Source organism: Strix aluco, chromosome 23 (assembly GCF_031877795.1).
Source record: "Strix aluco isolate bStrAlu1 chromosome 23, bStrAlu1.hap1, whole genome shotgun sequence".
NCBI classification, from domain to species: domain Eukaryota; kingdom Metazoa; phylum Chordata; class Aves; order Strigiformes; family Strigidae; genus Strix; species Strix aluco.
This window is the reverse complement of record NC_133953.1, coordinates 3,740,893-3,767,314: the sequence shown is the minus strand read 5'-3', so window position 1 is coordinate 3,767,314 and position 26,422 is coordinate 3,740,893. Positions and strand designations below refer to the sequence as shown.

General features: G+C 50.1%; 1 protein-coding gene across 1 annotated transcript in view; it reads right to left on the bottom strand.

Moving 5' to 3' along the window:
- Positions 1-201: 201 nt before the first annotated feature.
- Positions 202-26,422, bottom strand: part of SORL1 (sortilin related receptor 1) — a 52,571-nt gene continuing 26,350 nt past the window's right edge. The window contains exons 21-48 of the mRNA XM_074849080.1: positions 26,134-26,272; positions 25,283-25,456; positions 24,994-25,107; positions 23,704-23,826; positions 22,969-23,088; positions 20,478-20,603; positions 20,156-20,263; positions 19,603-19,734; positions 19,217-19,348; positions 18,400-18,534; positions 17,877-18,032; positions 17,153-17,302; positions 16,691-16,819; positions 15,052-15,178; positions 14,330-14,499; positions 13,224-13,336; positions 12,785-12,889; positions 11,725-11,797; positions 10,484-10,566; positions 10,106-10,202; positions 9,356-9,540; positions 8,779-8,898; positions 8,514-8,678; positions 7,469-7,643; positions 6,836-6,942; positions 5,955-6,147; positions 5,626-5,838; positions 202-5,270 (exon numbers count right to left, since the gene is read on the bottom strand). Coding sequence (XP_074705181.1) covers positions 5,203-5,270; positions 5,626-5,838; positions 5,955-6,147; positions 6,836-6,942; positions 7,469-7,643; positions 8,514-8,678; positions 8,779-8,898; positions 9,356-9,540; positions 10,106-10,202; positions 10,484-10,566; positions 11,725-11,797; positions 12,785-12,889; positions 13,224-13,336; positions 14,330-14,499; positions 15,052-15,178; positions 16,691-16,819; positions 17,153-17,302; positions 17,877-18,032; positions 18,400-18,534; positions 19,217-19,348; positions 19,603-19,734; positions 20,156-20,263; positions 20,478-20,603; positions 22,969-23,088; positions 23,704-23,826; positions 24,994-25,107; positions 25,283-25,456; positions 26,134-26,272 — 3,732 coding nt within the window. The 3' untranslated portion in view covers positions 202-5,202. The remainder of the gene's footprint in view (positions 5,271-5,625; positions 5,839-5,954; positions 6,148-6,835; positions 6,943-7,468; positions 7,644-8,513; positions 8,679-8,778; positions 8,899-9,355; positions 9,541-10,105; positions 10,203-10,483; positions 10,567-11,724; positions 11,798-12,784; positions 12,890-13,223; positions 13,337-14,329; positions 14,500-15,051; positions 15,179-16,690; positions 16,820-17,152; positions 17,303-17,876; positions 18,033-18,399; positions 18,535-19,216; positions 19,349-19,602; positions 19,735-20,155; positions 20,264-20,477; positions 20,604-22,968; positions 23,089-23,703; positions 23,827-24,993; positions 25,108-25,282; positions 25,457-26,133; positions 26,273-26,422) is intronic.

The following is a 26,422-nucleotide window of genomic DNA, read 5'->3' as shown; positions in this document are numbered from 1 at the left end:
GTGTCTGAGGGTGTTACTGACTGCTGCTGACCTTGAAGGAAGGGACCGAGAACCAGCCAGATACGTGATTGCATTATGAATGTTAGTGGTACCTTTTTAGCAGGACTCTGCTGCTCCTTCTGTAGAAAGCGCAATTTTTCTGTTTCTGATCATCCTGTTAGGTTATACAACGCGTCCTTCTAATGTAAAACAAAAACCAAATATGGTTCAGAAAAAGTCTCCTTTTTATTCTACTAGACACACAGAGTTTCCATAATAATTTCGGAAACCAGAAATCGTTTTGTTTACCCAGTCCATTTTTATTATTATCATTAAGTGGAAAAAACAGACAAAAATTCCTTCAAAATCTGTGCAATAATAACATAGCAGAAATCAGTGAATGAAAAAAAAAAAAAAGACACAGAGTAGCAATTCAAATTGTCTAGTATTAAACTTCACTTAAGGAACCAGATTAGAAGTTGACACTACCTCTAAAAAAAACTCATTAAAGACTGGCTGCTTGTAGACTGCTGCACATGTTGAAGGATTAATTAAAAATGTTACAGCTAGTTCCAGTAATGAAGATGCTCTCTGGGTTCAAAAGTAACTAACTCAATTGCACCATTTCCCTTCTGAAGTCCATTTGAAGGAGACTTGAAAGTTGTTTCAGAAAATGTTGTTTTGGTCTTTCCTGAACAGTGTTACATTTCCACCAGCAAATTAGCGAAGTTTGTCATTAAATAGTTTTCTGTCCCTGCTAAGAGATTTCAAGCATGCAGATCCTAAGGATGGAATCCGCCCTGCGAGGAAAAGCTGTGCTGCTCAGACAGAGCTGCTGGCTCAGGTGATGTTTTCCTCCTGGGGGTGCATTTGGTGACTCTAGAATCTGGATTAGGAAATAATCCTGCCCTGTCGCTTGTTTGGGCCAAGCAGATCCCTCTCCATCCAGAGAGGAGCTTTCAAGTCACTTCTCCGAGGGTTTCTAGAACCCAGCAGGAAGTGATAACCATTTTGTGACCACCAAGGTGACCCGCAAACACAAAGGTTCCTTTGGCCACGAGGCCAAAAGACAATGGTCTGGATGTTAGTCGCCAGCACTGTCACGGCACGTGCTCCCTCACGCTCGCATGCTCTGTCCTCCCCTTTCTGGCTGGGTATGCGCTTGTATACATCTATATGTAACTTGAGCTCTGTCCAAGGAAAATAGTCCTTTCCCAGTACTAAATCCGCAGCTCTCTCCTGCTAATGCTGCGTCAAGGTAGGAGCACATGGAACAAGTTACGGCAGGGTGAGCCAGGGCGTGAACTTACAGCACGCCAGCTATTCTGCAGATGAAATATCTACATGCATAGTTTTCCCCTGCGGTGAACGTGAGATGCTTCACCCCTCTCTGAAATTCCTCTTAGCATTTACCCAGGGTACAGGCCACCAGCCAAGCAGCAGAGGAGCTGTAAGCTCACGCTCCAGCTGGCTCCCGTGTGCGCCCGGAGCGGGTGCCTGGCTTCACAGAGGTGGTCGTGTGTGCAGGTCGCTGCAGGAGGCAGCTGATGGGCAAAGGAGTGATGTGATTTATTCACGCTGAAAGGGATGGCTTTTTTGACCTTGAATGGGTCATTCTAGTATTTAAAGGGGGCCTACAGGAAAGCTGGGGAGGGACTCTATGAGGGAGTGTAGGGATAGGACAAGGGGTAACGGCTTTAAACTGACAGAGGGCAGATTTACATCAGATCTAAGGAAGAAATTCTTCCCTGTGAGGGTGGTGAGACACTGGCACAGGTTGCCCAGAGAAGCTGTGGCTGCCCCCTCCCTGGAAGGGTTCAAGGCCAGGCTGGCCAGGGCTTTGGGCAACCTGGGCTAGTGGAAGGTGTCCCTGCCCATGGCAGGGTTGGAACTAGATGATCATAAGGACCCTTCCAACCGAAACCATTCTGTGATTCAGATGTCAAACCTGGAAAAATGGCACCTCCTTGTCCTTTCTTGTAAAACCCAAAACCCCCACCCTTAAAAAACCCTCAAAAAAAGCCTGAGCCAAAGCAAAACCAACCTCACAGTCCAAAACCCCACCAGATTTTAGTGTTCAACCTTAGTCTTGTTCAAATGGACTTAGGAGTACCAGCGGGCATCTGCAGTGAAATCTGAAATGGATGCAAACACAAATTAACTGAAGAAGTTCCTCCTAACCAGGGCACTTCCCATACCCTTTTTTTTTCCTTGTGGATTCAAACATTTCCCTGGGTTCCTACGAGGTAAACCCAAATCACCTCCCAAAAGTAGGGTAACAATCATGTAATATTGCATAAGGCTACTGAAACAAAACCAGAACAAAATACGCATCCACATCCATGTCCCGTATTTACACCAGAACCCTCCCACCCCCTATACGTCTCTGTGAACAAGATTCCGTGCTTCAAAAGTTCATAAAAATATACAATTTACCCAGAACGGTGTCTATCCTGCTCACTCCCTGCCTGGGGCTTAGACTTTTTTATCTGTATATAAAATTCGCTAGCCCTGTGAATCGCTTTGCTGAGAGCACAGTGGTGATTTTTGCACTGAAGGGAAAGTCTCGGAGGGTGGGGCGCGCCTCTGCCTTATGTCCACACAAGGTGAATTCAGCTTTGCACAAAGCCTGGCTGCTGCAGTGCCCCCGAACCCCTGTGCAACGCCGGGGTGACTCTGCAGAGCGAGCGCAGAGGGCTCTGTTCCACCCACGGCGCCTTAGGGAGGCACAGGTAACCGAGGGGGTTGCTTTTGAGTATTACAGCAAAACGCTTTGCTGGCAACAGACTGAGCTCCGTACGAGCGTGGCTGAGCCACGGGTACAAAGGAGCCTTTCGGAGAGGCCAGAAGTGACCTGTCCCCCAGCTGAGGCTTGAAAGCATCCGACCAAGGGATTTCTGCAGAATGTAAAGTGGTTATAAGGGTCCCCCTTGGCAGCTGTCTTCCAACTAGACATGGGCTAAATTCTACTCGCCTTACCGGAGCAGGATTTACCCTGGGGGAGTAAAGCAGCAGTATTTAACCAATAGTAATTCTCACCAGAGAGATACCTGCTTCTAGGATACTATAACGTAGTTTTCAGTTACCTGTGCCAGAAATATCTGCTTAATAAGGAGGAGGTCCAATACTCTTTACCTCTGCTTTTAGGCTTTCTTTCCAGTATAAAATCTTTTGATTTATATCTTTAGAATAGTTTAGCTTCTGGGTCAGATTCTGGTCTTTCTATTCTAGGCAAATTGAGCTATACATGCTGGGTTAATTTACTCAGAATTTTTACTCCTCAACAGCCCCTGACCCACTAACAAGGTAAAAATACTGCAACTCTGCGAGCTTGCTGCTACTTATAAAAACCTGATTATAGTTTGGTCCCAGCTTTGGGGGAAAAAAAAGACTGTCACCGGGAATAACAACACCAGTATTTGAAAATAGAGTTAGTATTTCTATAGAGTATCAAACCATACAGAACTTCAACTTTTTATACATTTTCTGTATGTGAAATTAAACGGATCAGTCGCGTATCAAAACATAGTTGGCCTCTCTCATTTCATCTGTAGGAAGACTGCAATCATAACTTAATTTACACAGCAAAAATACTTTTGGTTTAAACAAAGAAAACAGTGTGACAAGACAGTGTGCTGTATTTTACTGGTGCGAAGTTTTGCATATATAGAGCACGGACAGGCGTGACCCGTGAACATCCGCTTGTGTCGTCACTCTTGGGTTGGCAAGTAGTTGGATTCGTGGCGAGATTCACATTTTGCTATCACAAAAAAAAAAGCTCGACAGTGGTCACCAGACATTTCTACTGCTTAGCTCTGTAGCCAGTATTATGTCTCCTGGAGACGTGAGATGACTAGTGATGGGGAAATAATATATATGCGTGTGTGTATATATATCTATATGTTATTTGCAAAGCTGAAGGTGAAACTACAGCTGCTTTTAGGAAATGCTAACGAAGGAGGATCGAATCCCTGCTGTAAACCAAATTAATTTAGATGTTTAGTAATTACTGCTCTGTATGACTGTTGGAAAATCTGTATGCGAAGCAGCGTCCTCGCTGCACACAGTGCAGGCTCCCCCTTCTGTCCCACCGACATAGCAGCATCTGAGAGAAGCTCCGCAGAGGAAAGGGGTCCTGATTAGCTGGGAAGTGTGTTTTAAGGTGTGCGCTTTAACTTCAGGTGGTGGCATTTTTTTTTTTCAGCGACGCTACTGACATAAACCACAGATTAATTAGGCCCCGCGTGACAGGCAGGGGCTGCAGTTCAGTAACTGCAGGTGCCCTCCGAAGGGCTTCGGGCAGCGGTGGGAGGGAATGGTGTGTTCTTACAGCACACCCGAAAGCCAGGGTCAAAACTGCAAAGCCTGGGCGCTTGCACAGCGCTGCACAAGGATGCAAAACCTCTCTCCTGCGGGCAGAGCCCCAGAAACCGTCCTGGTAACGGCCCGTGGCGTCATGCCCCTGTGCAAGGGTTTGGACAACCCCTGGCAGCGTGGCTTTTGGCTTATAGGTACGGCAGCAGGAAGCTAAACTCCTACGTAAAGTATGTGCTGCAGTATCTTGACTTGGGCTCTGAGCTTTCTGAAAGATTGAGTCTCTTAGTAAGGGGGAAAAATATGTAAAAATAAGGATTTTTATTATCATGGCAAGAACAATGATGGGGATGCCAAGATACTACTGCCTTGCAAGATAAAGTGGCACATGTTCTACACAATAATGTGTACAATGTCTGACGACTTTGGAAATCTGTTCTCAAGCAGATTTCCCAATAAATTAACACAACAAAAATACTTTCATATAAAACAAAGTCCAAAGGATTTTTTTTTTTTTTTAAAGTAAAAGCAAAACCTTCAGGGACTATATTACTTATCTCTCTCTACATATATAATCTCCTGAATTTTTTTTAAATAAATTTATTCTTGTCTTAGAAAAATAAAACGAGTAGCCAATTTAGTCAACGGAAAATATCTCACAGACTTAAAAGCATGCCCAGCAAGCATAGCCTTGTAAGACTAAATTAATGTTAAATCAAAGCAATTTGTTACTAAACCAACCTAGTCTGCAATTCACAGTTGATTACTACAAAGTGTATTTTTAAAATTTTTTTGGCCCATATAAAAATAACATATTGCAACTCAAAGTGCATTTTTAAAATAAACAATCAACTATTTTTATCAAATAAAATATTTACACCATTTGGTTTTTACAGTCAGAAATACGCTTCACGCGATGACCATGGGGACATCATCTGAAAATCCAGTTATCATTGGGGCTTCGTCATCCTCATCTCCTGAAAAACAAACCCAGAGTGCTGTTATGCTGCCCTCAGCGTTTCACAGGGCACAACTGAACAGGCTGCTGAAGCTGGCCACAAAACTGCCCTCAAAACCAGTACATCGAGGCCTCGCTCACGCTCTTACCTGGTTGTTGTATCTATTACATTCAGGTTCAAACTGATTTGCATCCGAGGGAGAGGTTTAAGTGAAGTTGCCAAAACCATTTACCCTGGGCCAGCTTTGTACTCTTAAGATCAAATCCACAGGGATTTTCAGGCCAAAGCATGATAGAGAAGTTAGGTCTTGCACTGATTTCACATCCTTAAGGCTGCCCTGAAATGCCACTGCATGAAACCAAGGGCTACGTACCTAAATCATCTCCCGAGGAGAAGATGGCTGAGCCCAGGCGGGAGCTGTAGTGGCTGTTTGCAAAGGCAGTGAAGCTGTTCTGCAGCCGCCTGTGCCTCATGTACAGCACCACAAAGCCAATCCCAAGGGTCACCAGCAGCAGGAACAGCACCGGTACCACGATGGCAGCGACGTCTGTGGATCTACCAGCTCTTGCTGCAGAGGAGTCTTCACCTAAGATGAGGGAGGAAGAGAAGCGCCGTTTGCAACCCACAGTACGTTCCTCTAGCGAATCTGTGAGGCTTTCCTGAGTCTTGGTTAAGGAGGATGGGGGAACGCCAGGGGCTCACCAGTTCCTAGCTCATCATAGAGAAGCGTGGCCGGCTCGCCGCACATCTGCCCGCTGTACAGGCACCTGGCCTGAACGGTGAATGAATAGTTGTGACCAATCTTCAGGTTGGAAACTTTGAAGAAGTTTTCTGTGGTGTTCCCGAGATAAGCTGTGATGTTCATCAAGCTGTCAAACATGTGAATCTCATAACCCTGAGAGTTGTGAAAACAAAGACACCCCAAATCACTTGGCTGCAGAGGTCAGGTTTGCTCCTTTTAACAGGGCTTTGAAACTTGTTTTTCCTCCTGAATCTAGCCTTGATGAAACGCGTTGGGCTTTCAGCCGGGAGACAGCAATGTGGAGCCTCCTCCAGGCGCCCCCGTCAGTGTGCGCTGACCTTGGCCAGTTCAGGGAGGAGAGGAGATTTCAGTCTGTCTGGTTCACCCTGTTCTTAGCATCCACCCGAGACCACCCAGAACACAGTCTCAAAACAGTGATGTCTTTTTTGGCACCGTTTGCTACCTGCCCGGGCCCTGACAGAGAACACATCACAGATTTTCTATCAAAGTCTGAATAATGACAATTCTCAGATGCTACCGATGTGCTTCGCAGCACGGCTGGGCCTTGTCCTATTCCCAGTCCTTTCACACGTGTGACAGCTGACCTTTTCCAAGCGGATAATTATGTTCCTAAAAGGTGACCGATCAGATCTACCAGCTTTAGTGCCTTGGTCGTGATAGGAATTGAAGTGAGCTCTACACAGAGGGCTCATCAAGGACACTTAGGGGAGCAGAGTGTACTGGCATATTTTAAAGAGCCCGTGAAAGGAGCCTTGCAGTGATTCTGCTCTAGGTTTTTCTGAAATACTGCCTGTAGGACAGGAGACGCAGCACGACTTACCCGGCTTTCATTGAAATTACTTTCCTTTAATGCCAAACTCTTCCAAAAAAGCAGAATATGGTCATTTTCTGTAATAATTTTTAAGGCATCTGGTGCAGACAGTGGAACTGCAAATGAGAAAAAAAAATGGCAGGCAGGTTAGGTTTTAACACTGATGACACTTTTCTTTTGGCTGAGAAACAGCAATGGGGTCACCTCTGAAACTTAGTAGTTTTTAGGGATCAGCACAATACTCTGCTTAGAAAAGGGCTGTACCGGAGGAGGTGATGCTGTGGCATGTAACCTGGTAGGAGTTTTTCAGTGGGTTTTTAGGGCAGGACCATAAATGGTAGTTCATGGTGTCTCTCCCATCTCCATCTAGGCAGGAGAAACTCCCCAGCTGTCGTTTGAGAGGTTTCCTCTCCGCTGCTGTTCTTCAGGGGTTTAACTGCCTTCCCCGGGAGCTGCAGGGAGGCCTCTCAGAATCGGGCCCTGGCTGTGGGAGAGGACTGAGCGATGCAGAAACACTACTGCAGCCTCCTACCAGGGCAGGGGTGGGATGGCTGGTGCATGGGATGGGTGCTGGGTTCCCTACAGCGCACACTGCTGCAAGGACTCACCCCAGCACCCACCCAGCAGTCCTCTTCCCTTTACCTGTGTTGATCTTCATGCTGGATTCTTTGCTCATGTTTCCCAGTTGAACAATCACGTGGTATTTGCCTCCCGGTTCAAGTTTCTTAATGGTGTACTCCACTGTGCTGTTCCGGGTTTTCACTTTGTAGATTTTATCTGTTTTTCTTATTAAATCTTTAACTGCGACAGCATATAACTGGAGGGTGGGGGGAAAGGCACACACAGTGAAAGATCTTACTTCCCTGCAGACTTGCTAGCAATCTTATATGATGGTAGGACATTAGATGCGGGGGGACAAAATTTAAATTAAAACATGCCTGCACTCTACAGAAAGCCTGGGAAGTAAGATTTCAAGCCTCTTGCTGGACACACTGGATCCCTGCCCGAGATCAGTATTTACAGATACAGAAAATGCAGTTGCTGGAACAGATGAGGGGAGGAGGAAAATCTCAGGTTGTATTTCTTAATGAATCACAAGGATGCAATGTACACTCCTGCCCTCTCAAAGTTTCCAGTTTTGCTGGGAAGATTTATACCTTTAAACCTTTGCCGTTAAAGTCTGTGGACCAGAATAGGAGCGGAAAGCTTGCTGAGAAAATGACTGGCCTTCAGTGGAGCGAGACCTGACCATACGCCAGCGGCCAGAAAACAGAACCAGGCTTTGTTGGGGCCGCGCCGGCGTGGCTGGAGCAGGAGCAGAGCCTGCAGCCCGCCTGGCCTGACGCCCGTCCCGCTGGCCAGCGGGCTGTGCCCAGGCACCGGGCAAAGCCCAAGCCCAGAAAGGTGTTTTAGCACATGCCCAAGTTTGCTTTCAGACTCAGACAGCAACAGATATCCCAGACTGGACTCTTTTTACATGCAGCATGAATGTTATAGGCCTGAGCTAATGGCCAGTAATTTGGAAAGAGGAAATGCAGGTCTCAGAGCTGTCAGCATCTTGCCGATGACTAGACAGAGGGTAGACCTGATCTCAGCCTCAGTTCTCCATCAGCAGCAGGGCAGGGATCTGTCTCTGAGCCAGGGTTTTGCACGCAAAGGGACAGGAGAAGGCGCTGTGAGATATTACCATGTCCTGGTCAGGCGAATCGTAGGGCGATTCCCACTTAATGACCGCGAACGTCTTTCCGGTGTGCACTGAGTGGAGGTGCCGAGGGGGCAGCCGGTTGTCAGGGATCATCTTCACCACGACGTAGTCAGACGGTGGCCCTTGGTAGGGAGACATCACACGGACCTTGAAGGGATGACACAGCGGTTAATACTGTGCCTGCACCCTTCGGTACCAAACTACAGCCCACAGCGCGGGTCGGAGGGGGAACAGAAAAGGAGCCTACCAGGAACAGGTACTGCTCGTCCCGCTGCACGAGCACCGTGATGTTGTGGGAGGTCGTGGTGGTGTTGTGAGGGCTCCTGTACAGCTCTAGGAAGGATGTGGCGTAGAAGATGCCATAGACCTGCGGAGGAAGAGCACAACAGGGGCGGTACAGATTTTGGCAAGGGCTGGAGCTCCCACCCAAACTTTCACCGGGTGGTGCTTTTTAGGGACATGACGCAAAGACCCTTTTTCCTGTGGGCACTCTCTCCTGCCCAAGTTCAGGTTCAGTCTACCCACTCACCGCTGCACTCCCCACCCTAAAATCCTGGTCTCAGCTCTGATAACACAGCAGTCAACTGAAAAACCCCTGGAGCATCACGCTATCTGTATTGAGCCACTTCTTCACCGATCGGTGGCTGAACAAATGATTCTGTTTAAGGGGCAGCAAGTGCTTTCCCCCATTTTTTGAGCATAAAGTTTTCAGGGCCGTGCAATTCAATCCCTACAAATAATCCTCTTCTAAGATTTTGCTCATGTTTTGAGGCTCTGAGCTAGACACTATCCCAGCTGGTGAGAAAAGAGAGTCGGTGTCTTACGACATTCCTCGGTCCGGTCCAGCTGCACTCCACCGCAGTCTGGTTGATGGCCTTGGCTTTGAGACTTGGCGGTGCAGGTCTTGTCCCACTGGTCACCACATGTACAAAAGACAGAGGGCTGTCACCCAGCTCCGTCTTAGCCCAAGCAGAAATTTCATAGGGGGTGTGTGCTGTCAAATTTGCCACTGAGCAAGAAGAGAAACGTGCACTATTAGGTGAGGTAAAGTACTGCAATGGCAGGGTGAGAGCACTAGGAAAGGGTCAGCGACATCAAACAGTCTAAGGAAGGAGCCTGCCTCTCTTGGTTTGTGTTTTCATTAATTTTGAGTAATTTCCTTTATACAGAAGCACCTGGGACTCTGGTCTCAAACCTAGCCTGTGCTTTTCTGTATTGGGATGCTTTCCCATATTTAGACTCTGCAAACCAGAGATTTTTCCAAACAGAAATTTGATTAATAGGGACATGTACTGTATACAAGCCCAAGAATTGTTGACCTTCTGCAGACCAGATAAGGAACCACAAACAAAATCCCGTGTGATGAGAAAAGGCTAGTGAAGCTCTGGGGGATAAATCCCAAATGGGCTTGAAATCTCCAGGTCCTAAAAACAGGGGCCAAGGATTTGCTGCTTTGTCCTCTCCAGACTTACTCTCTCCTAAACAGAGTTGCGAAAAAGAAAAAAAGAATCCTACAGCTTTCCATAAAACCTTCCATTTGGTGTCGACTAAAGCACACTTTGCACAGAATTTACCTTTTTGGATGGACTTTTCTCCTTCTATAATCAGAGTCCTTTTTTCCTGTCTATGTGTATCAAATGTCCAGTAGACGTTCACAACGTAACCGCTGACCTGTCAAGCAGCAAGGACACACAGTACAAACTATCCGTTCAGCTGTTTTTGCACGCAGTGAAAGAGTCACCACTGAAAGTCTTTGCATTGTATTCTCCACCCGAATTAAGCGAGCTGGGGTGGTTTATGAGCAGGGAGAAATGATTTGGCATGAAATAACTAGTTTCAAAAAGTATTTGCAATACTTAAATAGGTGACAGCTGATCCCATCCAGCATTTACCATCTACCCAACACAGGCCTCTTTTTTTCTTTATTTTAGTTTCAGAAGTAAAAGTGTTACCTTGATATTAGCAGTCATTTTTAGGCTGAAACTTATGGAGTCCTCGCTGTAGCTCTCAATGTGTATGACAGGCGGAGGAATGACTGGAAGAAAAGAGAGAAACAGCTGTTACCGCAGCACAAAGAAATGCAAATACTTACTGAGAGGGGACAGGTAAAACACAGCTTTTCATTACGACAACCAGCTCTCAGGCCAGGAACCCCCCGTTTTTCCAGCCCCAACCCTGCCTGTCTCCAAGACACACACCTCTCAGAGAGGCACTGACATGCTGTACCTCCATCACTTTTTCTGTCAACCATCTAAAAGCTGCCTTATCTGTGCCTTGCTCGGCACAGGCTGAAAGCAGAGAGGTCTGGACACAGGCATTTTACTTCTGAACTCAGTGGGACAAGCTCGTATCCCAGTTAATGGCTTCTGGCCTTCAGAGGATCTGGGCACAGCTGCCAAACACTCATGCAAAACCTGAAGTGAAAGCTGTTACGGTTCTTTCTACCTCTGTTTTTCTAACCATCAGGTACTCGTGTACTTCACGTTATCTGAATCCTGCAATTTTAGTAGCATGGTGTTTTCTTTCCTTCCTTTGTCAACGTAGTGAGGATGCACTTTTATCTAACAAATTAGCAGACAATTTTGACATCAGAATATAGGTTTGGAAGAAAAACTTGGCATGAATAGAAATGATTTCAAATGGCTTTTCTAAAAAACATTTGGAGGGAAAAGATTTACTCTGTTATTTACTGTAATGTTGTGATAGTCCTTGGGAGCCTTGATGGTCTTTCGGTGGTCTAACCTATGTGAGATGCAGAAACCATCATAATCATAAGAGAAAGAAGAATGAGGAAGCATCCTTTCAGCCTGCGACAGCGAAGGAGTTGGTGGTAATGTGTCTTGCCTATCTGAAGGTAGGATCTAGCCTACACGAGTCAGAGGGAATCCATCTGCAGTCGAGGAGAGAGGGGCACCTTCTGGACAGGCGTCTCGCCCACTTCCAGGGCGGTACATGTGTCCTACCTGCCACAGAGTTCAGAGGAAGAGTCAGAGACCCGTTTAGACTTGCCACTGAACTTTGAGGCAGCTCAAATTAAGCGAAATGGTACAGCAAAGTTGTTAAATAGTGTAAAACACTCAACAGGGAAGAATAAAGAACGAGGAGGTGGTTACACATGCTGGTGCTAACACTTCAGGCTTATATTCAGCCTTTTTGCTACGTTGTCCGGGTTGACTGAAACAACAACATTTACCTTTGCCTTTTACGGTGGTTATGGATTTGGAATCGCTCCAATTTCCCACTCCTCGACTAGTTACCGCAGCAACCTTTTCAAATAAGAGGGTTAGTTAATATGAACAAATGTCCGCCGCCAACATTGTATAATGCAAACAGAGAACGAGGTTAGAGCAAGGTTACGGACGTGGCGGAGCTCATGGGAAAAGGACTTTGAAGCAAACAATAGCTTAATTACTTGGCAATAAAATGCTTATTACTGAGATAAAGCAGACTACTTTAAGTCAATTAAAGGAATTTAAGAGGGAGGTGCATCCTCTTTGCAGATAACCGCTCTCTTATGAGATCTTTATAAGGAGTCCATCAAGATAAGGAGCTTTGGACTCCATCAGCCATAGTGTAGGTAAGAACCATGCCAGTGAAGTCCACGCAAGCGCTGAATCTAGGTCCAAAGATTTATTTGGGAGCAGATTAGTAGGGGAAGGAACACCATGGAAGGAAAGACTCACTTCAACCAACTGTGAGAATAATACTGATTCGTGGTGGGGCGGGGGGGGGGCGGGGGCATTTATCCCACCTCCCAGTGAACTCCCCCAAGAACCCTCCTCATTCAGCACAGGGAGGATGGACAATGGCAGAGTAGACATTTCCCAGGGCTCACTGTGCAGACTTTCTTTTCTTATTCTTGTTACTTGTGTCTATAATTACCCAGCTTCTCCCATGTGCATACATTTCCCCACGGGCAGATCTGGTTCTTCTCCCAGTGATACAGTAAGGACCAAATTTATCTCTGGCCCAGATCCAGTGCACTTGCAGTGACATTGGAATGGGCAATTAGTAGTGCAGATTTCATAACACAGCCTGGCCTTCTGGGAGAAGGAACAAACCAAGGGCCTTAACTCAGGCTTTGGAACTATATACATTAGCAGCACAAATTCCAAGCCCCCATTGTGGGTTGACATTAAAGGGCAGGATTTTAACAACATACTTTTTTTAGCAAGTACTTGACTGTGCAGGACTTAGACCATTTAGTGAAAAGTAGTGAGAGCATGCCCAGATACAGCTTTGAAAATACTCACTCTAACGGCGTATAATGTGTTGACCTGTAAGTTCTTGATCTCAGTGCAGTTCTTGGTGGTTCTAAGGGATGACCACTCCTTGGATCCACTCCTGCTGTATTCCACCTAGGAGCATCAAAACAAGGGATGAGGGCTCCACAGTCAAGAGTACCGCGGGGTGACAGGTCCCTCAGTGTCAAAAATCTCAGTAGAAAGAAGTACGAACGCTTGGAAAGGGAATTAAAGTATGAACTCGAGGGCTGTGTCGCTACCCACAGCCCTGCAGCATTTCTTCTCCCAACTTGCCCCATGCTCTCAGCAGATTTCCTCTACAAAATGTGCTACTCCTGGCCCACCCCCCTCTGCGGAGATAGCTGTGCCCATGCTGCTGTGAGCCCCCAGCAGCCCTCCCTGTCCCAGCGCTGCTCTGGACTCGGCCCCACCGGGCAGCAGGACTCACGATGAATTCCCGTATGAGGCCGTGGGGGTTCACGGGGGGACTCCAGCAGCCCGTCACTACACCCTCCGCTTCCTTCTTCAGGGACAGCTGCAGGTTAAAGGGAGCATCTGGTACTAGGGAGAGAAACAGAGTGTCAGTGACAGTCTGAGTTGTGTGTCTGGATCACACAGGGAAAAGCAGGGTTTCCTTGAAAGGCTGAGACAGAGGGGCCATGGCCAAGCAGTCCTGGCTCATGGGAGATGTCTTACTCACAGAATCACAGAATCGTCTAGGTTGGAAAAGACCTTGAAGATCATCCAGTCCAACCATTGACCTAACACTGACAGTTCCCAACTACACCATATCCCTAAGCGCTGGGTCAACCCGACTCTTAAACACCTCCAGGGATGGGGACTCCACCACCTCCCTGGGCAGCCCATTCCAACGCCCAACAACCCCTTCTGGAAAGAAATGCTTCCTAATATCTAGTCTAAACCTTCCCTGGCGCAATTTGAGGCCATTACCTCTTGTCCTATCGCTTGTTACTTGGTTAAAGAGGCTCATCCCCAGCTCTCTGCACCCTCCTTTCAGGTAGTTGTAGAGGGCAATGAGGTCTCCCCTCAGCCTCCTCTTCTCCAAACTAAACAACCCCAGTTCCTTCAGCTGCTCCTTGTACTCCTGCAGTTGTGTCCTGAGGCCTTTTCACCCCTGCACTGGAGCAATGAAGCTTTTTTTATAACTGCAGTGAAGCAAGGATTTCGCTAAGCTCTTTGCTTTGTTTCGCATCCCTTTCTTAACCTGACCTCCACTCTGCAGCTAGAACGATCTTGCTCCTTGCGTGCGGTACGGAACAGTCCCACAGGCTCCTCACCGCGCTGTAAGGGCAGATGAACTTCCCCGTGGTGCTAAACCACCGAGTCAGGGAGAAGAAAGAGCGCAGGTGGGTGACTCAGCACAGGACTGACTCTAGGCAGGGATCCTGCAGCCCTTCTTCCCAGTCCAGCACCATTCCTAGGCCTCTGTAACGACTCCTTTTGTTCATAACCGGGATACCTTCACAGTATCTACTTTCTAAGCCAAAGCAGCGTGCATCAGGTCACTGATACGAGCCATGCAGGTCTGCTTACATCCTTCGGGTGTCCGGAGGGTGATGAAGTCGTTGGTGTTGTAGACTCGGCTGAGACACTGCACTTGGACTTTCACCTGATAGGTACAGTCAGGCTTGAGGACTTTCAAAATGCTGTTGGTTTTGTTGCTGTGGGTTTCCAAAATCTTCCAAATGCTTTCACCAACCATCCTGCATGAGAGAGTCACACCCCTCTGGTCAGGACAGTGTTTACTAACGAAGGGTGAAACCATCTATCTGTATGTTAAGAGCTTGCTGCTTAGTTTTCTTTTCAGTAAAGCCACACCACTGGCTTGAAAAGATGCTCTCTAAAGCCTGAACTAAACATACCTTAGTGACTTATAAGCACCGTCCTCTGAGGTATTCTATAACTGCTGTGCTCTAATTTCTTGACTTTGTTCTTTTGTTAGCAGTCCCACAAAAACAAGACCCAAGTGGAAAAACCCCCGAATATAGCTACATTACTGTCTGAGTAAACAATCACCGAGTAAGCAAATACAGCTTTTCACAAATGCCCCCTAGTTACAGCTATTTTGGGTCTCCTCTGCAAGCAAGTATGAGACGATTTCCAAGCAGAACTAGACTGCACAGCTGTCAGTCTTTCAGGCCTGATTCTGTACGGTACTTTGCTGTAAACATGGGCACACTGATACCTGTGCTCATGGTTTTAGCATTTACTTGCTAGGAATAGCAGCGGGCCACGCAGTGCAACAGGTGCTGTACCTGTAATAGACGTTGTAGACACAGGAGGTCGAGGACATTCTCTTCGGCCGAGCCCACGTCAGAGTGACATCGCCGGAGAAATCGGCCGTCCACTGGAGGTTCTGGACTTTGTACACGATTGTGTCATCTAAGCAGGCAATGGGAAAAGTTAGTCTATCGGAGGGAAACAAGCCCTTTGCCCAGAACAGAAAGAGGAGTTACATTCGTAGCACAAACAACGTGCGGAGGTAGAAACAGTAGTATGAGCAAAGGGAGTATCTGCACCATTCAAATTAGCCATGTAATTTAGGTGGGTGTTATCAGTGGAGACGAGGGGGCTGTTCAGAGCAGGAACACACCCCTGGTGCTCTCAGTTCTCCCCAGAATGCCTTGGCTGTCTTTATGCAGCATCATGCAAGCATCCCCTTTCCCCTAAGGAAAGATAAAGTGTGGCTGTTAATGAAATACTCTTCAACATCATTTTGGAAGTGTATGAGCACAAACTGATCAGTGCAAGCCCAGTCACTCCTCTACTCATGCGACGAACCCGTGCTGTCAGTGTAAGCCACCCAGGGCCTGCCTTTGCGTGGTTTTCCTTATCACATCTCGCGTTCAGCAGGACCCAAGCACAGGCTGGTAATTAAGGCAGCAGTCTGGGGACTGCCTTGATGCGAGCTCTGCAGTTGAATTACTGCCTGACCTTGGGAAAGGCATTTAGGGGATAAGGACACTGTGAAATCCAGCGCTGGCAGTGGTGGGGACTGGAGGTGCTTGCTGGAAATGGCCCAAATCCATGCCCTGCTCCCGCCAGGCCGTTCCCTGCTCTCTCCCTCCAGGGGACCACGAGTCAGAGCCACATCCAAACGCCGCGGTCTGGCCCTGCTCTGATGCTCAGCTTCCATCCCAGGGCTGTACAGAAACCAAGCAGAGCGGAGCCAAACTGCTGCTGCTTTGCTTTCCCTAACCAACTGGAAATGAAACCCAGCAGGCATGTGAGTCTGCAGACAGGCACGGCTGGACACGCTATCCGAGGGAAAAGAGATGGTTTCCCCTCGGCGTGGCAGCCAAGCTGTGAATCTCGGCAGCTCCTTCCCGCTCTCCTGAACCTGCTAGCCTCTCCCAATCAATATTTAATTAAAGAACTAAAACCTGATTGATGCTCAAACCCCCAAGCAGTGCAGCGGGAAAGCAGCTGAATCTCATGGCTGGCCAGAGACAGCGATCGATCGCTGTTATCTGCCCAGGGCGGGCTGCTGCCTGCGTCCCGCCTGCCTCCGCAGGGCCACCACAGGCCATGTGGGAGGACCAGCGACGGCAGCAGGGCACGTGCCACAGCTCCCAGGGTCACCTTGCAAAGGAAGACAGAGCTGGAGACTATTGCTTCACCCGTGGGCCACGTAAAATAGACAGCTTTGCTCCTACCCATCCTAAAGTTGTTTTTCTGTGTCTGAGGCTGCTGGAAGACAAATTGTCAGTGCAGAAGCTGTCTGGGAAGTTTGTCCCAGCTGGTTATAAATGGGTGAGGAGGTAGCTTGGACAACTGAACAGAGGCAGATGCGTGTAGGATGTTGTGAATGAACAGTCATGTATCCAGGAGAGCACCTCTGCATGCTAACACAGAGCAGGGTGTGAGAAATGGGAGAGGGCTGCTGCTTCTTACCGGTACAGTTACTCTCATCGCTGCTGTCTGAGCAGTCCAGATATCCATCACACCGCTCTGTCACCATGATGCAGGCCTCTCCGTCCTCGCATTTATAACCATTAGGGCACGACAGGGTGCTGTGAGTAGCTGAAAGAGGCAGAACGGTTTCAGGACTCAAGGCAGGGAAGTTCCCTCACCAGCACTGGGCCGTTTGCAGTGCCAGTGCTGCTTCAAAAGCAGGCGTGATGCTGGGTGGCTGCATCTTCTGGTATGGTGGAATCAGAAGAACCTGGAGCTTATCCCACGGAAAACAACTGGAATGGCACTGGTGGTTTGGATTTGTATTTTTTTTTTAGCGTAATGCTGCGTTTACTGCAAGGATTTCACCAGCAGTAAAACTCCTCGGTGGCTCCCCCATCCTCACAAAGTTTCTCCCAGGGGCAAGAGCCCGGCGAGCCGCTCTGCCCTGCCCGCACTTACGGCAGCTCCTCTCGTCCGTGCCGTCCTGGCAGTCCCGCAGGCCGTCGCACCGCTTCCAGTTGGGGATGCACTTGTGCAGCTGCTCGCACTCAAACTCGAACCTGCTGCAGCGGCCAGGCAGCGCCGGGGAGGTGACAGTCACGTTGGGTCCTGCACACACCAGCCAGTCAGGAAACCACCCAAGGCAGGGCCAGGCCAAGCTGCCACCGGGAGGGACCGAAACCTGTCCCCAGGTCCCGACTCCACTAGATGGCAATCTCTTCCCATCTAGCAGGTAGATGGTTTCTGCTGGGGGGATGCCTCAGCCATCCTCTCTCCTGACTGCAGAGGGCTGGAAAAGCACCTGGTTTGCAGGGGCTGTCCTGCACCAGCTCAGAGCTTGGCAAGCCAAGGACCGCAGCAGGAAAAAGACCCTCTTTTACCTTCAGTGTAGGTGTGAGCTGAAAAACCACCCTGCAGCCCCCTCTCCGTGATCTTACAGTCTCAGACCCAACAGCATTTGAGCAGGGACCTGTGGCAGTAATTCCTGCCTCCTGAGAGGCCGGAGCCGTGTCCCAGCTGGTGGCAGGGGGTCTGACCCCAGGGAGAGAGGAGACGGTGGGCTTTTACACCACGGTGTAATTTAACCCTGTAATCTGGCAAGGCTCTGAGCCTGAAAGGCCGACAGTCCTTGCAGATGTGATCCTGCAGAGAAAGGAATGGGGTGAGGAAGAGAAAAGCTTACGTGAAGTAGGGCAGGCTTCCTCGTCGGAGCCGTCGATGCAGTCCTTGTAGCCGTCGCAGACCCAGCTGTTCACGATGCAGGCGCCACTGTTGCAGCGGAAGTGGTTCGGTAAACACGTCGGTGGGACCGATGTGGTAACGGGATGAACTGGAGAACCTAAAAATACACCAGGGAGAGCTCATCTGAGATCCCGGCTGCTGCGGGCAGGCTGTGCCTGGTGCCAGCAGCCTGAGAGCCACGACCAGCGGAGGGAAGTGGGGAGCAGGCAAGGCATTACAAGCCCAATGTTTTCATCTGGTTGTATCTGCATTTCTCCTAATGAGGATTTCCAAAAACACGGAATAAAAAGGTGCATCAGAATGCTCGCTCAGCCCACTCACTGGGGATTTTTGGAGTCAGGGGGGCTGGTGCAGGCTGTCCCAGGCAGCCCTGAGGGAAGGCAGCTGATGGTGACAGCGGTGCTTCAGCAGCCGCAGCCCAGCCTCGGCCAGGGCTCTGGCAGCAGAGTGCCGTGTGCCCTTACCCTCGCAGTCCTTCTCGTCGGACCAGTCCCCACAGTCGTTCTCCTCATCACACTTCCACCGGTTGGGGATGCAGTGCCCATTCCCGCACTGGAACTGGTAGTACCGGGAGCAGTTTGGGGCCTCTGTTGGGTTTTCTGACAATGAGAGGAGAGTCCTGTGAGCCTCAGCGTTAGCTCAGCAGTCTTCAGCACAGCTGAGGTGTGGGAGTGTCTCAGGTCGGGCTACGGCTGGCCCAGAGAGCATCACCCTGTCTATCTGCCTAAACAGGGTCCTTTCTCTTCCATCTCCAGCATCCCCATTCCTCATGAGCCTGGTGCCACCACTATTATGTCTGTGTGCTGGATGCTTCATGGCCAGACACCACCTCTGATCTCAGAACCAGAGCTGACAGCAACGTTCAGACAGAGCATGGCAGAAATGGAGAAGCAAAACCTGCAACTCTGAAATGAAGATGCAACTGCTTCATCTGGCTGGGTACAGCTCCTACAGCTACCCAGGGAACAGTGGTAAATATTGAGTTTGGCTGAAAACTGCCTGTCTGCTTTGGGCTGGGGATCTGTGGAGTAAATATGGTCACATATGACTTAGTCAAGCACAGGATGTGCCAGCCAGATCGGATTTTTCATTGTGCTTCAGTTCACCTACTTGCAATATGAGGAAAATGATACTCATCTCCATGTAAGACACTGCAATGTGCAAGTGGAATGCTACACACGTCAGTGTGTATGTAAAACATGAAGAAGCCAGAACTCTCTGCTCCTGAAATTCAGAGGAGGCTGGGACTACAATGACAGGAGACCCTGAGGTACTGCTCACCACAGTTTGCTTCATCAGAGTAGTCGCCACAGTCATCCATCCCATCGCACTTCCACACCAGGCTGATGCACACGCCATTCTGGCACTGGAAGCTGAACTGGTCACAGGTTCGGTGGAACTCGGGGTCCTGGGCTGCAGGGCGGCACAGAGGGACATCAGAGGTTTGGTGTAAAGACCAAGGGCTTGAGGGAAGCTCATCATTGAGGAGGAAGGAAGGAGCACGCTCAGAGGCAGACATGGGTTTATAAGCAGAGCGTTACAGTACAGAGCCACCTCTTAGGAGATCTGGCATCTTTCTGGTACCCTGGAGAATGCACTCTCCTCTCCATGCCTCTGGTTTCATTCTCTATCCCTCCTTTTGCAAAGATGCACAGTAGCACACTTACAGCAGCCAGCATAGCTGGCATCTTCATCTGATCCATCTCGACACTGGATGATGCCATCGCACACCATGGAGTGGAACAAGCACTGCTGCCGGTTCTTGCACACGAAATCCATGTAGCGGGTGCACAGGGGTTCTGGAGGAAGGGGAGGGGAGGGGATGGCACCTCCGCTGTCCTCGACAGCAGGAATGCCACCCGCTGCGGGCTGCACAGACCTGAGCGCAGCAGCCGGATTTCAGGAAGTTACAGGAGGCTTCCAAGAGAAATTGCTCACGCTCTGTCCCTGCCCAGGCTGCCCTCGCTCACGTCGGGGTGCAAGCGGGTTGGCACAGGCATCAGGAAGGATTTGGTCACCTCCCTGAACGCCCTCCCTGCCCCTCACAGCCCTGCCTTCTATGCCTTTTGCTGACGCTGGCAGACCAGCTGATTTCCCAGGGGGCTCGTGAATGCTAACTAAGGCTTTCCCATTATCCCACCAGGGCTTTTCTCCCAGCGAGACAGGCTCTGGCAGACCATGAAGGCTGTCGGCCCTCGCTGCCAGGGCCCCGGTACTCACCACAGTGCTGCTCGTCCGAGGCGTCGGAGCAGTCGTTGATGCCGTCGCAGTGTTTGCTGGTTGGGATGCAAGTGCCGTTCGGGCACTGGAAGCCGTTGCACTTCTTTTCTGAAATTCAGAATTGGGTGGACGCTGTGTGGGTTTTTAAAGCTGCCTTTAGTTCGCTACAAAAAGCCACGGCACGGCCCCAGCTGCCTTCTCCCTGCGTCTGCCTGCTTTTGGAGGGATGGGAATCAACCCCCTGAGTTCACCGCAGGTTTCTCTCAGTGAGTTTGTAGAAACACCCCCCACCCCGCGCCAGAGCCCCCTCCGCAGGCGTTACCGCAGTTGGCAGGGTCCTCGTCGGAGCCATCCTGGCAGTCGGCGTCGCCGTCGCAGGCCCAGCGCTGCGGGATGCAGTGGCCGTTCTGGCACTGGAAGCTGGAGGCCTCGCAGGTGTGATATACTGCTGAAACCAGAGCGGGGGCACCGCCTGAGCGTGGGACGCCTCGAGCCCGGCCCCGCCACCACGCACCCCAGCTCCCTCCCCCTGCACCAGGACTTCACGCCATGGCACAAGCCACCACCCCGTGCACCCCAGGCAAGAGAGTGCCGGGAGTCCAGGTTCTCCCTGGGGCACACCGTGGTCTTTTCCTCTCCGTGCCACACTTGCTCACAGCCTGCTGGGTCTCAGGGATGGCTTTTGGAGGCTAGTGAGCCCTCCCAAAGCTCTCCCAGTCAGGAGCCTTTTTCCCTTTTGATCTCTGTTCTTGGTGTGTGTGGGCAAAGGTGACAGTGGTGGCATCTGGCCGGAGACGGCAAGAAACATCACAGCGAGCAACCAAGCCTGGGTGGAGCAGCAGGGTCCCCCATGCAGGGCAGGACAGGCTCAGAGACAGCCTTTAATTAAGGCAGGCAACGCTTTTTCACGTTGCCAAAGCAAATTAGAAATACAAATCTTGGGTTTCCAAGGGAGAAGGGCCCTGGCTTTCCTTAGGCTCCTGTCACAAAAATATCTGCCTGTGGGGTATCCTGGTTGAAGCTTAGTCTATGTTGTCACTTTAGAGACAAATACCGCACTTCAACCAGGAGAGCACTCGTCGTTGCTGAGAAGAAAAGCAATGTTCAACTTAATTAAATTGCATGCTACTGAATTTTCGGTTAGCGAGTGACACACTCCTGCAGATATTTCAAAATACTACAATCTTGTGGCAGTAATATTCTATTAGGTATTCAGCGTGAAATGTAATTATTTTAGATAAGAGCAATAATTGCAGCTGGTGAAGTCAGATGAAATGTTTCTCAAATAATTGTGATCCTCTTAGATAATTTCAACCTTAGGCTTTACAAACCCGATACGCTTTTTGAAGTAGGTTCCTTTCCTGTAGCAATTCTCTCTGGAGAAACTCATATGAGAGATAAGTGATACCAATATAAATTAAACCTTCTTATATAGCCACGCACTCAGAATACTAACGACCAGGATCCTCCGCGCTACCCCATATGCTCGAGGCACGGCAAATGCCACAGGGGGTGAGCACACAGGAGCCCAGAGGCCTGAGAGGGATCTCCTAGATCCTCGTGCCAGCCCCAAGCCAGCAGCTAGCCCAGCTAGCCCCGCTCTGTCCCAGCGGCTACGGAGCTGCAGCCAGAGCAAAGCTGCTGCCTGTAGCCCCGGGGGCTCTCGGGGCTCCCCCGGCCCCATCAGCCCGTCTGCTCTGATGGGCTGATCTCAGCCACGTAGCATGGAAAGCACTGCTTTTACCTTGAAATATCCCGTGTATTGCTTTACAAGTATGATCTTACATCTTTCACTGATCACCTGAGGCACCGCCTACTCTCAGAACTCTCTTCTCATGCAAATACTTTGCTTTTTTGGCCTGGTTGTTTTTTAGTTTGCTTCCAATGGAAAAGACCAACACATTGTTATCTGTTGTCTTTTCTAATGAGAAAAAGGCCCTGACTGTTAACTTCAGGACACTGCCGAGGGAGCTGAGGACAGTTGAGTGTTGTGACTTTCAACTGCAAACAGAGAATGAGGCTCACAGGGGTAGGACTTGCTGCACAGGAGGCGTAAACGAGGAACAATATTATTTCTGGCAACCAGGTTGCATCAATACGAGTTGTAAGCAAAAACAAGAGCGGATCTTCCACGTGTGACTCCATACTCTTTAGATTTGCAAACCCACGGAGCAAAGTGAGGCTTCTAGAGGAGGAGTCACTTCCCAAACTAAATCTGCCTCTCCCTCAGATCAATTAATTGTGGAGAAGCTGCAAAAACATGCCTGTTTTCTGCAATGTATTTAACGCCAAGAAAACGGTCAGAGTTTAAGCTGTGAAATGTGATCAGTGCACGCTGGCCTGCTCGCTGCCTCTGTGCAATGAGGGAGCCCTTTTTGGGCAGAAGCATCCTTTGGCTGCCCAGCAGCTACAGACCTGCTTCTGCATTCAACAGAGCTTCAAAGGCACGGCTGCCACCGGCTGGTACGCTGCAGGTGGAGGGCCCTGTGGTGACTGCAGCAAGGCATGCCTGTCAGTGCAATCTTGCAAGGAAAAAGCAAAGCTGGATCACCGTGCAAGCACTGCAAAGCTGTCAGCAAATTCACAGTGAGCCCTCAGGCCTGCGGAAGGCACTGGAGGAAAGAAACCCTTTGTTTTTTGGAGCACTGCGTCACCCCGAGGGGAGCTGCAGGCTGCCTGGCTGCCCGCTGGGTGGTTCAGCTAACAAGCAGGGAAACTGAGGCACAAGATGTTGGCTCATGTCTCACAGCACCTCAGGCTGTAAATAATGAGCGTTTGCAACAGGAGATTATCGATCGCATCGAAGTGCTTACCAGTGCAGTTTGCTTCATCAGACCAGTCCCTGCAATCGTTATCACCATCACACATCCAGGAGAGACGAATGCACATCCCTGAGCTGCAGCTGAATTCGTCGTTTCTACACTGGTGAGCCTCTGCAAACAAGCACACGCAGTTCAGATGTTGTGGGGCTAGGGGAGAGGAGGAGAAAAGCTTCACATGGGCTATTGACTGAGGAGAGGAGGCTGATATCTCAGAGGTGACAGACTAGACAGCCCAGCAAAGCAGACTCACGCTGAAATTATGTTTTCCTGCCTCATCCCTAGCCCTGAACGACCACGAGCTACTGCCTTGCTGTTTGCCAGCCTCTTTTCTCCTTCATTCCAAACAGCCGAGCCGGGGGTGGATGGCCACAAACATGGCACCATGGAGCAACCCACGCCTCCCGTGCGCTGGCTGGGCAGCTGCCCAAGGTCAGCTTGTAATCTCCACCGAACATTTAGCTTCAGGTCACAGGAGTACCCAAGCAGCAGAGCGGGAGAGACGGATGATAACAGCACAGAAGTTTGCCGGCCGGACCACAGCGAGGGGGAGAACCAGCGCATGGCCTCGCTCTCTTCTGTCCCTCATTTCCCAGTAAATGATGGGAGGAGGCGGCCGTTAGCCAGGATAAACAGGGATATCTGCTGAAGCACTGCCCTGCCCTCCAGCGTCTACAAGCAGCACCCTCGCACAGGGACAGGGAAGGAGGTTTGGGTGAGGGCACTCACCACAGTGACTTTCATCGCTGTTGTCCCCGCAGTCGTCCTCCAGGTCACATTTGTAGGACAGTGGGATGCAGGTCCCCGAGCCCTGGCAGCGGAACTGGGTGTCGGCGTCGCACACGGTGGTGGCTAATGCAGCGGGGAGGAGGAGGAGGAGATTAAGGTGGTGGTTAGAAAATGGTTTCTGTTGCCCGAGTGTGTGTATTCAGTGCAGGGAAGCGAAGGGAGAGGGACAGCATCCTGCACGCTTTGCTCAATGCAGCCTGAGTTACTGCTATCCTGTTTTAATGTCATTATTAAGCACTCTGTGTAAAGCAGAGCAGAGAGGGGTTAGCTGTTTGTCTGGGATCTGGACGAAAGCTCCTGCCACCGTCGTGTCCACTCACAACCCAGGGGCAGTGCCTCCCGGCCAGGGAGCAAGGAAGCCGAGGCTGGAGAGCTGCCTGGTGCCCACAAAGGGGCCTTGCAACCACAAATGGTGGGATGAGACAGGGCAGCCAAAGGAGGGGAAAAGCTGGCCATGAGCATTGCTACCCAAGGCAGCATCCCTGTGCCAATCTGGTGACCCCCCAGCGAGCCCCCGCAGAGGAACAGGTAGCCACAGAGGCTTTCCCTCACCGGGAGCCAGGCAATGAACTCAAACTTGGACTCTGTTGACTGGTATCTCAATGTTGGCAGGAAAATAAGCTCCTTATCAGTACAAAACAGGCATAAATGGCATCTCTCCAGGAACACCTGGTCCTCCACCGATTCCTAACTTTAAACCCAGCCCTTCTTCCATGGCACACTAATCCAAACCCTTCAGACGCTGCACAGCTGTGGAACATCTGCCCCTCCTGCATGCACTGGTGGTCCCTAATTTTACTGGAAAAGGCGACCTCCATGTTTAATGTGTGAACTTGATTTATTAGCTCAACACGAGGCCCATGTCCGTATGATGCAGACAGAAAGTCACTTTTTATCTGCACTCTTTTCCTCAGCATTGGCTGCACCCTCAATTAGCCTCAGAAGACAATTAATGCAAGAGGCACACACCCTCACATGAGAGCTGGCATCAGACTCAATGAATTTTAGACATTTACACCTGAGCGGGTCAAGGGGGAGATATTGGCCCTTGCAGGACGCAACTCATCCGATCGGCTTTGGATGTCTCCCAAAGGAGGAGAGGAGCTGCACCCCCAGAGCGCCTCTCGCTCTCCATGAGTACGAAGGGAGCGTAGACCATTGGCTCAGGTGCAGTGCTGACACAGCAGACATCTAAATTTGGACGGGCGAATGCCAGCGCAGGACACTTACGGCAGTTCTTCTCATCGCTCATGTCCCCACAGTCATTATCGTTGTCACACTGCCAAATGCTGTTTATGCAGTTCCCATTGAAGCATCTGTACTGGTTCGGCAGACACGTGTTTTCTGGTGCAAAAGGGAAAACAAAAACAAGCTGGCATGAGGCGTGACACCGCACTTTCAGAAGACAGGTCGTGCTCCTCCTCGCCCAAAGGGCAGCGGAAAGGTCATGCTGACCTTTCACAACGGTAGAAACCTCCTCTCAACAAAAAGCAGCAGCAAGAACCGAGCGTGGTTTTACCTTCCTTTATGCAAGTGTTGTTCTTCATGATGTAGCCATGAGGACAGTCACACTTCACCTCCCCCGTGGGCAGCACGGTGCTGGACACCCCCTCGGGGCACTTGCAGCTCCTGCCGTTGTTCGACTTGGGCAGGCAGAGCAGGCTGCAGGGCTTGGTGATGCAGGCGTTCTCCCCTGGGCGAGCACGGGAGGAAGGGGACACGGTCAGGACAGAGGGCTGGAGATGCCGTGGGCAGCCCAGCTTCACCTGCCATCCCAGGCTTTGGGTTCAGGCCCCCGTTAGGAACCAGCTCTGCAGTGCTGAGGCTGGCCTTAGCAATGCACAGAGCCATCTGCTCGAGGGAGAGCAAGGGCCTTAAAGGTCCTCCCAGTCTCTTGCAGGCAGCTGACTGGCAAAGCCCTGTGATGGTCTTACAGCCGCCTGAAAACGAAGCCATTCCCTTCAGCACATTCAGCACGCAGGGGCTGCCGCCACCTTATCTCAGCCCAGACAGATGACTCAGTGGAGGACAAAGCTTGTGCACTTCTGAGATCCTGTATTTTTTTTGGCCTGTACAGCCCTTTGCATGGAAATGCCATGGTCTGTCACCTAAACTATGAGGTGCCACCACAGCCAACGGCCCTGTGGGCTCTCTCCCTGACGGGCAGTATCTCAACTGGCAGCCAAAAAGCAGGGTACACTGCTCACGAAACACATTCCCTATGACAGCACCTGAGCTCTTCAAACCCTGCAGGAATGGGGATATATTCAGGCTCATGAAACATGAGCCAGGCCTGGGAACCTGTGGGAACGGGGGATGAACACATTTCTAAACCACAGGAAAGATCATCTGCACACTCACGCAACTCACCTGTTGTCTTTCCTCTGTAAAAGATTTTCATATCCATGATCCCATTTAATCGGCCGACTAAGATCTCCATTCTTGAGCCGCTGTTTTTGGATGCTCTGAAAATACTCAGCTGTGACCAGTCGTTCCAGTAGATTTCATTCTGAAACACAGGCTTTGCTCTTAGCACAAGGAGCAGCGCTGCCTGGGCAGTGCTCATCGGCAGTTACCTGCGCTAAGCCACCCTCACCGCCCTGTGCAGGGCAACTGAGAGTAAAAAGTCTCCTCAACCCAAGGGGAGGAAGATGAGGAA